Genomic DNA, 13,473 nt, shown 5'->3' on the forward strand with positions numbered 1-13,473 from the left:
TCTAAATAAAGAGTGACAATTTTATCAGATCGAAAGTAACTTATCAGTAGACCCATAAGACGATTCCGGCTAGCTCGATCGGAAAACTGCGATTGGCCGCGAAATTTCCCCCGGATTGAGACCCAAGGGCCACTACTCCCGGCCACTTCAGTCCCCTCTGGCTTGCTTGCTGTCTTGCGGGAAAGACTGACGCTGCCGTTTCTTTCAGCTTCTTTCGTTGTTGATTTTGGAACTTGTTCTCTCGCTCTTTGGAAGGTGCAGCACAAATGTCTTACCCACTGACCCAGCTTGGGGGCGGTGGTAAGTAATTTTCTCGACCTCGATTATGCAAAGCTTAAAGAATCTCCGAGCATTGACATTTATTCAAAGCCTTCAGTCATTCCCAGAGCCAAGATGCGGAAGCTGAATATGATCGGCTTCGAGACCTTGCGCGGCAGGAACGCGACAAGCGTCACTCGTGCTCCCAGCGAGTCCGTCTCTGAAAACGCGCTCCGATTTGCAATTACGACTTGCTAATATTGTCTAGGCGCACGAGGCCAAAGATCGAGGCGACAGGCAGGAGGCCGACAGATTGTTTGACGAGGGTGACAAACACCAGCGGAATGCCGAGCACTACAACAAGCAAGCGTCCGAGTTCATATTTCGAGAGAACAACGCGCAAGGCCGTGTAGCGGACGACGCAATTGACCTTCACGGGCAATTTGTTGAAGAAGCCGAAGATATTTTAGAGCAGCGCATAAGGACTGCGCAGGCGCAGGGCCAAACACATCTGCATGTGTAAGTCTGCATGCCACTTCGCGAATCATCAGGGCTACTCGCGAGAGCCCATCAGTAAAACGGTGGAATGCGAGCTAAAGTTTGTTTAATTTTGCAGCATTGTCGGCAAGGGCAACCATTCTGCCAATCATCTTCAGAAATTGAAGCCCAAAGTTGAGCAGCTTTGCCGCGATCTTGGACTTAATTACGAGACTGAGGAAAACGCTGGTCGGATCTATATCAACCTGCAGGGCGGCCCGGTGCAGAAGCCATCTCCTCAGCATTTTGCCGGCCATCCAAGCCAGCAAGAACGCCCTCAGCAATACCAGCCTGGCTATCCTGGCCAGCAGCAACAGCCCTATTATGGAAGACAGGAGCAACCGCAACAGCAGCAGCAACAGCAGCAACCTGATGAGGTTGAGGAAATCGTAAAGAAGGTTGTCCCAAAGATTTTCAAGAAGCTGGAAGGCTGCTGCGTGGTTATGTGAACTCCTATATCCATAACTCTATGTGCGATTTAACTGTCTGGCAACAGCTTATATCGTGGCATGGATATATTTCCATTGTAGGAACCGTGGGGGATGAAATATATCTTTTTGTCATTTTGGGCGCCGATATAAAGACACATACCTAATTTTGTTATTATGTTTGGAAATATCCAGGTTATAGAGAGCTTGTATTTGAAATGGTCTGTTCTTGGATAGTACCGTCTCTGTTTCGCCTGGAGAAGGCAGACATTCATTGAAGATGCAAGCTTGATTGGATGTTCTAATATCTAGATGGATATAAGTCTGATCTGTATTTTACGCTGTCCTCCTTTTTTCTTTAATAATCACCCAAAGTGTAGAATATAAATGATAGACTCGATTCTTCTGCCTCCTCTGTAATTATGTCGCGGTTTGCATGTTTTGACGGTGTAGACCTATCTAGGCAGGAAGGCCTGGATCTCGCCATTCGAATCTCTTTGATACAGATTCGCTGAAGAAGAAAGGCATGACTCTGGACTACCGTAGCAACCGTGATTCACCTCTACAATTCTGTCACTCGGCTACCATGTTCAAGCGGTTGAACTACATGTTCGGAATCAAGCTCTCTCTCATTTATCGTGTCTCATCCTTACAGTTCCACCCTTTATACAAACGAATCCTCAGCCATACTCGTAATATCGATTCAGGACTCAGCCAACGTATAGACTGCAGTGCGGAGCGGTGGGGCCCCCAAAAGCGCGTGGAATCAATTATTCGACGATGGAAAGGCAACATGTGAGTAGAACTCTCCATAGCTTCAGTGAGATGGATGACGGATAGGACGCGTTCACAGCTGGGACAACGAAACCACCTTCTACCCAGAATCAGATTTTTGGAAATGCACTCTTCCTATCATGACAAACACAAGAAATTTCTGGGCCATTCTCTACGATAAATCCCGCGCCACAAATACATTTCCCGAGCGCTTTCACCAGTCTCTGCCCATCCTCACTAATTAAGTTCATGATAGCGAGCATCAATCTGCCGTGACCTTAGCTATAGTCATCCATACGGGGCTTCTATGTTGTACTCTGGAGCTGACAATCTCTGACAGGTCCAGCACGGTAGTGCTCTCCCGGAAAATGCACACAGGCGTTCTCCGAACAGTCAAGGCCATGGGCAGAACCTGCATCCGTCTACTCAACTAGTCGACAAGCTACACAATCTCTATGCCAGAGCTCATGAGCTCAAACTAAATATCCAGTCGGTCAATAGGAAATACAATGTTTTGAAAAGGAGAACAGAAGAACGGGCGCAGAGGTTGCTGCAAGCGTCTCATCCAAAGGCGCAGATGTACATCAGCATGATACCGGCCGTTCCTCTGAGGAATGGGGAGAGAGCGTCTGGCCCATTTCATGATACATTTCTCAACGACGATTCCGAAAAGCCAATATATGTCGATATTGAGAGCGATCCAAACAGTGTAGACGATTATCTCTTTACCGAGATGCGCGCATCGGCGACAATCTCGCAAGCGGCGGCATTGGAGCTTGCTGCTGTGGAGGTCGAGGCGGAGACATTATTACTGCGGATAAGCTTGGGGCGAGAGGCATACGACCACCGCGACTGCAGAGTGTGCAGCGGCAGGCTGCGGCTGGACCCGAAATACGACCCTCTTCCACACCGGTGATGGTGATTCATATTTGCGGGAAGGTTGATGAGTAGAAATAGGCTTCTCGATTGAGCTCGTTCGAAAGTTTCGGAAAATTGCTTCGGCAGAGCTTGTATGGCCGATTTGAAATTCTCAAATTGAGTTCATGCAAGGGTTTGAGCTTTTGCGATTTCATGAGGAAAGTGAGGCTTTTGGCTTCGCCAGATGGAAGCCTCTGTGCGCAAAATTGTACTGCATCAGCGGACTGATGCAATTGTTGTCATTTGACGAAGGGCCCACGATCCTGAGGTGGGTTTAGAACAAGCTGATATTCCGCGCTGAAAGCTCTCTTATTGCTCAGATCGAGCTCTTGCATTTCAAATATGTTCGGTCTCAACCTTCATCAAGCTCTGTGCATGTAGAAGATGTATTGAATGGGCGATTCGCCGTGGAGAACTTTAGAATCTTGCCGGCTTCGAATCATCGCAGATTTCAAACCTGCACTTGTCCGTTAATGCATGCTGCGCAATCTTAGCTTGACGCATACCATCTCAAACCAATTCTCAACGCCGATGGACATGCTCTTTAAAACCTGAGTTTTGGCATAACAAAGACAATGGCGAATGCGAGGATCATCAATCCCGTTATCCAGGCGTACATGAGCATCCGTCCCCACCAGCCTTTTCCTTCAGTCATCCGTCGGAGAGTCCCCATGCGCTTTTCAGCAGCCTCCATCGATGACACATTTTTCTCCAGTCCTTGTCCGGCTCGATCTAGAATTTCCTTTTCCGCTTCTAACGATTGGCCAAACCGCAGTGAACTGGCCTTCAGCGCCTCAGCCATGTTGAGCAGCGAAGTGGTAAGCGATTCCTGCTCTGTGCGGTTGTGGCTCAAGAGATTCTCGGTCTTCGCAGTTTGTGAAAGGGAGCTGCCTGTCGCCAAACCGCTATCCGTGGGAAGAGACACACGGCGACGTGATCGTAGAGTGTTTGAGGATTCTGCTCCGCCATTGTAATTTGCACGCTCCTTCTGATCCAAACCACCGAATTCCGCGTGTACCTCATTCTCTTTTTTTCCCCCGTCAGTCGGCCTGGGAAAGGCTTCGCGCTCGGCTTCGTCATCGCTATTAGTTTCGACTTCGTCTTCTTGCCATGCCTCATCATCAACCTGGAAGCCTGCTTTTAGCTTGTGCGTTTCTCAGGTATTTTTCTTGGGTAGTCCAATCATACCTGCCCCAGCTCGTATAAGCGCTCATTCAATTTCCTGATTAATTCGCGTTTTTGCGACAAATCTACTTGAGCGCTATGCTTTTTTGATTGTATCCTGACTGCCGAATTCTCATGCTCTAAGCGCAGTAGTAAAGAGCGAGCATATTCTAAATTCTATACAGGGAAAGAAGGTCAGACTACCACATCATACATATGAAGGAATGGCTGTGTTTTCTCTGGGACTACTAACTGCACCGATTTTGGTCCGCTCGTAAGGAGATCGGCTTAAATCCACGGGATTGTCGGGATGTAATATAACGCGTTCTAGACGAGAAAGCAGTCTGGTAAGATCTACTGATGCTGGACTAAGTCCCTGTGTGGCCGTTCGAGCATCTCTCGCCATTGTTGGTCTATTTGTTCTCAACTAGGATCATGATAATGCTACGTTGAGCTTCGGGCCAACAGCAGCTGGTGTCATTGAAGGATGTGGCTAGTGCTTGCCAGGATCCCATGTGGCGCATCAGTAGCAGAACACAGCCACGGGCCCAAGCTTGCCAACCCAAACCAAGAGCTGAGCACAACGAATGATCCAAAATAGATAGCTATCTACTTCGTACTTCGTACATATATCATAATTTGAAATTTTTCGCTCATTTTTTCATCTCTTTCTCCTTTTTTCTCATAAGAATAACCGTTTTGCAATCTAGGAGATATGCTGGGTTGGGGATTTTACTGCGGAGCTGTCCGATTATTTGGGGTTTAATTGACATATTGATATCACGCTTTCAATGTTTATGTATAAACCTACAAGAATGATCAAACAAAAAATCATTTAGGAGTTTTAGCTACGAGAAAATCCAAGCTGATACCCACTTAGACAGTCCTCATAATGCTATTTTTCTTCCTTCAAGGTTCCAATTTTATCACCCTCATAAGTTGGATGGGGGTATAGCCCCCATCGAGCTGCTCGGGCTAAAAAGTGTATCCGGTTAGCGCCTGCTTACATAACCAGTAAACATTTTCTCGCAGTATTTCTTCATGACCTGAAGCTCCAAACCCTTCTCTCAATCCAAGCACGGAACAATGTCATCAGTGGCCTTTTCAGTGGCAAATGAAAGCGATAGGCTTCCGGAGTCAATGCGATGATCATTATATCATCCGTTGAAGAGAAATGAAATTGATTATTCCATCATCTGTCGTAAGCGGCACATTATTGCCAAAGGCAGATTATCGCAATGTCGATGAAACATCTTTTTGACGCCTTGTGTTCCTGTCAGGGGTCGACCTGAGCTGAAGTATGAGATCATGGGAATTCGCTGTGCTCGCTGTCGATCAGGGCATTCTGTGATGACCCCTGACGTCGGGACTGTGTCTTCCAGAAGTCTTCGAAAAGGGGGCAATGATCGCCAGCTCTTATCGTTCGGAATGCCAAGCTTGTTCACATATTCTGGACAGGTTTCCATCTTTGGTAAGTTTTATTCAATCTAATTTCATGAACCCTTTTGTCACAATTTCTACCATACTTGGACCCTGTCCTTGTGATGGTATACCTGGCACTCTGATGATCCAAAAAATGCATAGTTCAACTGAGGTCAATGACCACTGAACGAAAAACCATTACCATCGTCTTTCGCTCCTATCTGATGCTATTGTCTCTGCAACACTCTTCTTCACAGCATTTTCTATGTTAAGTGCAAAAAGGCTAACATCTGCCTAGCTAGGGTTCTTCACCACCACGCACAGTATGTTCGTAGCTTAATCTGGGGAAGACGAAGGCAGGGCGATGAAGCATTGCTGCCCAATCCCCCACGTCTTTTCCTGCCCCCTTGTAGTGACTCTTTTTGGCAGGATGCATCATGCACAAGCCAGCCCTGGGTAGGACAACTCAGCGTCCCCACTGTGAAGACTTTAGTAGATGTGATCAATTATGAGCGTCGCCCTGCACGGAAGGATAAAAGGCTTCGCCGGCCACGCCCACGGTCATTTTTTGTGTGACCTTTTGTTGTTCACTCCGCAACGACTTCCTTCCAGAAACATTCTCGTCGACATATTCGGAAACCGTTTCCTGCTTCTCCTCAACTTCTACACCATCTGCTGTGTAATGAATGCGCGTCGTGCCTACGAATTTATACGTTTCTGAAATGCCTCATGACCGTTTCTGAATGTAAGTGGCGACGATTGTAACGGCGACGAGTACCGAGGCCAGTGCACGTCGGCAGTAGCAAGAAGAGCACCTTCATCTGTGACCCGCAACGGAGATTACAAATTTCCTTGCCAAGGCGCAAAGTTATATTAAAACGCGGTATTCGCGGGTGTACGCCCTGAAAAGAGGTCGCAGTCAAGCATCATGCCTGGTTATTGAGCCCTTTGAATGCGGAAAACACGAGGCTCTCATGAGCGACATATGATGGGAGGACGTCATTTAGGGGTTTCGGTCCCCTACGCCGGCGAAACTCCGGCGGCTAAAGCAACCAAGCGAACATCAACAGGGCAGAGCAGCCGATCGCGGGTGAAATCGACGTGCAAACTCCATCTACATGATTGGCACCCATAGATCGACGATGTGACCGTCATGGAGATTGATCATCGATGGCAGGAAAAGGGGAAACAAGAGGAAGAGCAAGAAAAGTGGATCCTCGGCCAATATCTCTGCGCTTTCTGTTACGAGTACAACGTATTACTCTATTACACAGCCAAAGGTCAGGGATGTTGACATTCGTGTTGTGTTGCAATGGTCGGTGAGTCGCTGTGAGCCGTCCACGTCGGACGATGAATTGCCTAAAAAGGGGGAGGGGGTGGGAACAACGTGCAGCCAAGGGGAAGCCAAGAGTGTGACGGTGACCAGTGGCTTGCTTCTTCGGCCGGCCCGCTCCATCCCGTTGTATCCAATCCTTTTAGTTTCTGCTGTCGCGTGTCAAGCTTGTATCGCTACACTCTGCTTTCATTTGCTTCTTCTGCTGAGGAGGGGCTTGATGACTGCGCCCTACTTGTGCAGTAAGTGCTGATACTGCATTCAAAACCCCTGCAAAGTCGCCAAAAAAGTCACTCTGAAGCCATGTGTCGTCCAACCACCAGCGATCCCTTCTTCCCCGAACCCTGGCACGTTGCGCGGCATGCAACCCCAGTCACCATCACGAAACGGGATTTACTGACTCTCGCTCGCATACACCCCCTCTTCTGGTCCCGCGCGAATTCTGTGTCTCTCTCTGCGCGCTTTAAGGACGCCCTTCCCCCCGCCCGCGGAGCCAGATGAACTTTTCCTTCTTCATCACAGCTTCTTTCTCTTTGAATCACACAGAGCTATATCCTCGGATGAACTGCTTCAGGTAGATCATTCATACGACAAACCATTTTATATCTTTTAGCTGCTATTTGACCTTCCAAATACGCCAACATTTTCAAACCAAACGTCTCTTCTCTATTCCTTTCTTTCACCCTCGCAAACTATTTTATATTAGTTTCTGGGGTCGAGGTCAACCAATGATTGCATGAGTCCTTCTGGCCAGAGAATGATCAATCGTCGAAATTGCCGGAACGCCCGCATCAGGTAACGCCCTTTTTAAATATTTTCTATTATTTTGATCTATTTCATATTGGTGGCCAACGGGCTGTTGCCGAACATTTATGTACTTTTTATCTTATATCTTTGCTTTTTCTTTTATTTTATTGTTCTGTTTCTTTTCTCTGCCCGGTAGGTTCCGGTTCGCAGTCCTGTCTTCCAATAAGGCCACCAAGTCCAGCTTGGACGAACAGGAGTCCACCATCTTTTCCGTTAATCAGGAGTTATAGCCATGGATTATCAATACTCCCAGGAACCAGAGGACAATTTCCCCCCCCGGATCCCATTTAGGTTTTTCTTTTATGTTCTCGGCCCCAGCATCCCAGCAAGGACACAACCCATAGGACCACAGAGGACGACATTGGGCCGTACCTAATGGATCCAGTTCCATCAATCCTGTTCGTTTTGCATAGGTCGCTGGTTCCTGCCACGGCCGCCCAACTCGGAAAACCAATCCCTATATTTCCGAACCTGGACGTGTCTCATCGTGCCACTGCGCCGATTTGCTGGACCGGAGAGCTGGCCCATTGGCCAGCGCCTCCACTGCCTCGAGGATAGGTGCACACTCGCTGTAGGGTCGAGTGGACCCGCGGCAATTGAGTTGTCCGTCCTCCGCTGAGCTAGTCCTATTCACTGGCCAGCGAAAAGAGGTATTTAACTGAAATGCATTAGCTGCTGACGACCACGTCGCAGCGCTTCCCTGTTACTGGATCAGGCCGCTTGACTTTACCCTTTCTGGATTTTTTTTGCCGGACAACATGGACTGCAATGCCTTCGAGGTTTCTCTGGAGTATTTCTTTTTCTTCGTTTATCAAAAGGCCGTTTGCCTGGACATCTTTACCCTGGACCGCTTTCTCGTATCAAAAATGCCGTATTTGGATCCCATAGATGTACTTGGACCTCCGTTTTCTGGCCAATGGAATATTTCAGCTTTGGAATTTTGCATTTTCCTTGCAGGATGATGCTAAGCCGCCTTGAATCTCACCTGGAATCCTGTGCAGTCGTGTCATTTACAAAATGTGCCGGCCGGACTGATACCGTTCAAGCGCATGAAATACGTAAGCTTTGTTATCCCAACATGTTTAACTTCGCTGTTCTTTGCTCTTCTCCGGGCGAAACGGGTGATATTGAGACTAACGATGCGATGAAGATGAAGATGAACAATGCGATGTCCCAAGTTGTTCCTCTGGCAACTTTGGTTCCGTTTTCTCCTTGGCTTAGTCGAACATTCAATCTCAACTTTATTTTCCCTGGAAATGAATTGCCTGGATTCCTGTGCCTTGCTTTGGATTTTTGACATGTGACCTACTTGGACAACTCCGACGACTCCGCCCTGGAATTCTGGAATGAAAAGCAATCATCGAGAACCTAACTGAAGGTCTGTACTTGAAATACCTATATTACCATGTCTTTGCTAACGTAAATAATGGCAGGGCTTAGCTTAATCTTGTTCCTTTCTTTCTCTGCATTTTGCTTTTTCTGTTTAGGCGCAATGGTGTTCAAGTTGTCAAACATTTTTATGTAAAAGGGACCGTATACTGACCTTTCCCCCATAAACAGCTGTCAAGCGAAACAGGATATCCCTCGTATCTCCTCTCAGAGTTCTGTAAACTCAAAGTCCAGGTCTCAAGCGGCCAGAATGGATAGCCGGACATCAGAACAATCCGTGGATCAACCCAGCCAGGGATCCTTTTTCCAGGGGTGCCATTCATGGGAGCAAAGGCCGTTCCAGTTTGGATCCGTTTCTGCCGGAGAGAACTTTGACATGACCCTGGATCTTCGGCCCGTTGCCAGACAGAGCGCAGAGTTATCCTACCCAAGTCAAACAAGGATGGATTCGGCCGTTCCTTCAAATGAGAACCTTTGGAACCCTTTGTCTACCGGAAGTTCAGGCCGTGGTGGAACCATTTCTACTTCCCGTTTGAACGGACATTTCTTTCCCACTCAGGATTCCAGCCGGATACAGACATTTTTCAATGAGGCTTCTCAGGGTTTTAATGCGCGAGAAGATGACTTTGCTGTCCCAGAGAACACGGATTGCTCATATGCACAGGTACGAGCGGATGCTAGCGAGAATGGGGATTTCCCTATGTTCGAGACTCCCTCTCAAGTCGGCCAAGACCCGCTGCGCCCTCTGTACAATGTCAATACCATGTGGCCATCCGCATCTCTCTCCACTGCTTCAGAGACCGAGACTATCTGTTCGCCGGTATATAACTACGAAGCTCCACTGTCAAATTCGTACAGCGAGCTGCCAGGGCCGCTGAGCTTTTGGTCTCCTGGAGCACCGCAGTCGATTGACACTCTCAGCAGTATTAGCGAGGCTCCCTCAATGAGCTCCCTGCAGCCAAGTGTTTCAAATATTGATTCAGAGAAGCTGGCGTCACCATTCTCGCCGCCTCAGGCTGACTTTGTCACCCCTGCCTTTGGCCAAGCGGCAGATTTCTTAGCAATACAGCCTAGTTCAAGGAGGTCGTCATTCACACATACCGGCGACGTTTCAATCGAAGGAAGCGCGTTTGGCTCCCCTGGCCAGCCGTTGTTTGAAGACTTGAGTGATCCTAAGCCCATGCTCTCTCCCCGAGGAGTTCTTCAGCGCCAGCAAGCTGCTAGGCAGGTTATCCAGTTTCCTCCAGTGGAGCACTGTTCTAACATGTATCCCACCATCAGAATCTCAAAATCAGTGACCGGGAAGCCTCGGCCGGTCGTTTCGGCTGCACGGCACGTTGCTCGCTCCGTCCAGGATAATGTTTCGCGTCACGAGAGACAGGAGGATAGCGAGAACGGTCCAGCTCGAGACAATCCGCTATATCAAGCCGCGCCGCAGGCAGATGGTCTTTATCATTGCCCTTTTGAGGGTCAAGAGGGATGCGCTCACAAGCCTGCTAAATTAAAGTGCAATTATGAGTAAGTTCCATAGTACTTTTACCTGATACCTGTCGCGACGATGACTGATCTATTTTTTGGCGGTTAGTAAATATGTCGACTCCCACCTTCGGCCGTATCGATGCAAGGTTGTCGCTTGTTTGGAATCTAGATTTTCATCGACTGCATGTCTTTTGCGACATGAAAGAGAAGCCCATGGGATGCACGGCCATGGTGAAAAGCCTCACCTATGCTCGTATGAAGGATGTGACCGCTCAGTTCCCGGAAACGGATTTCCTCGTCGATGGAATTTGTATGACCACATGAAACGAGTGCACGATTACAAAGGCCCTTCTTCAACCGGGAGCACCTCCCCTGCAGCGTCGCCAGTCAGCGGCCACGCAAGCAATGTTCAACTTCAGGCCTCTCGCAAGCGGAAGGGCGCATCCAGCGTAGATGCCCATGTAGTCAAGCGGTCAAAGTCTGTCTCTTCGCGGGATTCTCGTCCGAGCACACCTGCCATGGCCGTGCACTTGGAAGCTCTTCAGACGGAGGAGGTAAGGCACCTCAAGGAAATGGAGGACCAATGGGCGCACCGGATATCTACTCTGCAAGGCCAATTGAATGTTCTCCAGGATCCCCAGGATATTTCCGGACATGAGCACCTTCGTGCGCAGATGGCCAGCCTCCAGAGCCTCGCAACGGAAATTCGGCGCCTCAGTCCACAGCAATCTACCAGTGAAGCCTACCGGTATGATCGTGGCTGAAGAAGGAAGCTGATCTTATTATGATGATACCAGTCCGGACAGGATTTTTCCGGAAGCCAAGATTCCATCAACCGAAAAGTTTCTGGAGAAGCTGGGATATCCAGGAATATAAACCGATATTTTTCTCCATCGCAATGGCTCTGGAATACCAGTCTAACCTCTCATTTTCTGGTTTGCCGGTTCTGAGGACTCCATCTGGGAATGTGTCCAATTTAAATCGGAGAACATGCCTGGGAATGGCCGCGTTTAATCGTCCATATTGGGTCTCCAGGTCCCATTTTCCATTCAGGAGGGCCTCTTGAAACGAAGAATCTAAACAGCCGTTTATGGTCTCCGAATGGGGAAACGCGAGGAACCACAGCTGCTCCCGCAGTCAAGGCCGTTGGATCGAGGAACGCAAAGACTTGGCCATGTCTGTAGAGTCAAACGTATCCTTTACACAGAGAGGAATGAATTACGGCCAGGAAAGCACTTCTGCCTGCGAAGTGCGAATAGCAAGAGCTCGAATCGAATCACTTACCTTTAGGGGAACTATTTGATCAGCTGAGCAAATATACCTTGAACATATTTACATATGGAACGGGGAAGAAGGGGGTCAGAGGTGGAGTGGGGATTGAATAAATCTAGACTGACGAGAAGGAAAGAAAGAAGGCGGAGGAGCACATATAGAGAACATACCAAAGGATAAACAAGTACATTGTATTACACTTTCGGGAAAAGCAATCGACAGATAGATAGACGCAGAAATAGACGTGTTTATTCCTATATTTCTTCCCCCGCCCCTTTTATTAGATTATTTTTCTCACAATGGTATTTTGTTTTTCTCGGTATATAACAAAGGACGATACGCGGACAGATAGCGTATAGGACTGATCAATTACACGTGTGTTGATGCGGAGTGCAGTCACATTTTATCAACCCAGTAGATGTATTTATTTAGTGTTCACAAGTCGACACACATACTCTCTCTGAGCTTAAGGACTAATAATTCGTTATATCTCGCCCCGTTTCGGTTCTTCTCATTCCTTCATATTATACACGATGTATTTCGTCATTGTAATCCATTCTCTTATTTTATTTTTATCTTATTTATTTTATTTTCGGTTTCGGTTTTGTTTTTCTTTCTTTTCTTTCTTCTTTAAGGGCCTCCTTTATGTATACATATCCCTCTCCATTGGACTCGTTCGACTTTGCCCTTCTCAACTCCTAGACCCTTCCGCATTCCTCCTCTTTCCGCTTCTTGTCCATTGACATGACACAATTCGTGTGCCATGCTATAGCGTAGTAGAGCGAAGTCCTAGCCAACTCCTCACTTCTCACTCCTATCGCCACGTTGCATAATCGCCACATCGCCACATTGCCGCCTCCAAACGGAATTATCAACGCATTGAACCACCGGTACTCGAAAAGGTAAAAAAAAAAAAAAAAAAAAAAAAAAAACAGAAACGTTTGAAAAAAGGATCGTCACATGAAATTCGGAAAAGTTGGAGGCGGTTGGGGTGGGGAAGAAGAAGTTGGCAACAGAACCGCGGGACGCTGTATGAATTATAACTCATTCATGGTATAGTATTTGAGTAGTGTTACAGAGTATAGAGTGTACCATTGACATGACCATTTCCATAATTTATATTCCATAGCCCATATTTCGTAATCCATGAACTAGAAACCAGAAAGCAAAAGCCACGGACCATAAACCTTGGGATATTCAACCATGAAACCAGAAACCGTTTACCATATAACATAAATTATAGTTTATTGGATAGGACATACCTCCGCACCATCTTCATTTTACTGAGTACATTAAAGGTAACTATCTTAAGGCAAGCTAAGGTAAGGTAAGGTAAGGTAAGGTATTCATGTCACCTAACACTCACATCCTGTCTCGCGTTGTAATATGTATGTCACCAACAAGCACCAAGCACCTATCCCCTCGGGTTACAGGTTACGGGTTACGGATTATCACGGCTTAATAGTTCAATAAATCCAAGTGTGACGTACCATCTGCCTCGCACATGTCCCTACCTAAGGTAGGTAGGTACCTAGTATTCGATGAACACAAACTACATGTAAAAGATAACTTATAAGGACCAGGAACCCCCCTCCCCAAAAAAAAGCCAAAGCTAAAGCCCAAGCCCAAGCCAGGCCAACAATAGTAGAGCGAGCCCCCGCGGGGGGCGTGGGAGGGGAGGCGGGCAAAAGC

At 47.6% G+C, this 13,473-nt stretch overlaps 5 protein-coding genes across 5 annotated transcripts; 4 read left to right on the plus strand and 1 right to left on the minus strand.

The window, feature by feature from the left end:
- Positions 1–135: 135 nt before the first annotated feature.
- On the plus strand, positions 136–1,640 carry L228DRAFT_246438 (Smr-domain-containing protein). Its single transcript, XM_018332416.1, has 4 exons — positions 136–300; positions 370–470; positions 527–777; positions 875–1,640. The coding sequence occupies exons 1-4, from the start codon at positions 267–269 to the stop codon at positions 1,242–1,244; spliced, it is 756 nt and encodes a 251-aa protein (XP_018189180.1). The 5' UTR covers positions 136–266; the 3' UTR covers positions 1,245–1,640.
- A 363-nt stretch (positions 1,641–2,003) lies between these two features.
- Positions 2,004–2,913, plus strand: L228DRAFT_238168 (hypothetical protein; the record flags this gene model as incomplete). The annotated part of the gene is made up of 2 exons (XM_018331010.1): positions 2,004–2,018; positions 2,338–2,913. 2 exons carry the CDS (start codon positions 2,004–2,006, stop codon positions 2,911–2,913), a joined length of 591 nt encoding a protein of 196 aa, XP_018189181.1.
- Positions 2,914–3,459: 546 nt separating this feature from the next.
- On the minus strand, positions 3,460–4,485 carry L228DRAFT_267608 (hypothetical protein; the record flags this gene model as incomplete). Its single annotated transcript, XM_018335003.1, has 3 exons — positions 3,460–4,041; positions 4,104–4,256; positions 4,333–4,485. 3 exons carry the CDS (start codon positions 4,483–4,485, stop codon positions 3,460–3,462), a joined length of 888 nt encoding a protein of 295 aa, XP_018189182.1.
- A 4,559-nt stretch (positions 4,486–9,044) lies between these two features.
- Positions 9,045–10,954, plus strand: L228DRAFT_121098 (hypothetical protein). Its single transcript, XM_018328993.1, has 2 exons — positions 9,045–10,552; positions 10,616–10,954. Exon 1 carries the CDS (start codon positions 9,281–9,283, stop codon positions 10,550–10,552), a length of 1,272 nt encoding a protein of 423 aa, XP_018189183.1. The 5' UTR covers positions 9,045–9,280; the 3' UTR covers positions 10,616–10,954.
- L228DRAFT_121156 (hypothetical protein) lies at positions 10,580–11,436 on the plus strand. Its single transcript, XM_018328994.1, has one exon. It carries the CDS (start codon positions 10,728–10,730, stop codon positions 11,271–11,273), a length of 546 nt encoding a protein of 181 aa, XP_018189184.1. The 5' UTR covers positions 10,580–10,727; the 3' UTR covers positions 11,274–11,436.
- Positions 11,437–13,473: the final 2,037 nt, after the last annotated feature.

This window comes from Xylona heveae, assembly GCF_001619985.1.
Source record: "Xylona heveae TC161 unplaced genomic scaffold L228scaffold_4, whole genome shotgun sequence".
Taxonomy (NCBI): Eukaryota; Fungi; Ascomycota; class Xylonomycetes; order Xylonales; family Xylonaceae; genus Xylona; species Xylona heveae.

What these genes read in the sequence shown, in the direction of transcription:
- L228DRAFT_246438 (XM_018332416.1), top strand. Translation starts at nt 267, where the DNA reads ATGTCTTACCCACTGACCCAGCTTGGGGGCGGTG. An exon ending in GACCCAGCTTGGGGGCGGTG is followed by an intron (nt 301 to 369) that starts GTAAGTAATTTT and finishes ATTTATTCAAAG; the next exon opens with CCTTCAGTCATTCCCAGAGC. An exon ending in GGCCAAACACATCTGCATGT is followed by an intron (nt 778 to 874) that starts GTAAGTCTGCAT and finishes TTAATTTTGCAG; the next exon opens with CATTGTCGGCAAGGGCAACC.
- L228DRAFT_121098 (XM_018328993.1), top strand. Translation starts at nt 9,281, where the DNA reads ATGGATAGCCGGACATCAGAACAATCCGTGGATCAACCCAGCCAGGGA.
- L228DRAFT_121156 (XM_018328994.1), top strand. Translation starts at nt 10,728, where the DNA reads ATGCACGGCCATGGTGAAAAGCCTCACCTATGCTCGTATGAAGGATGT.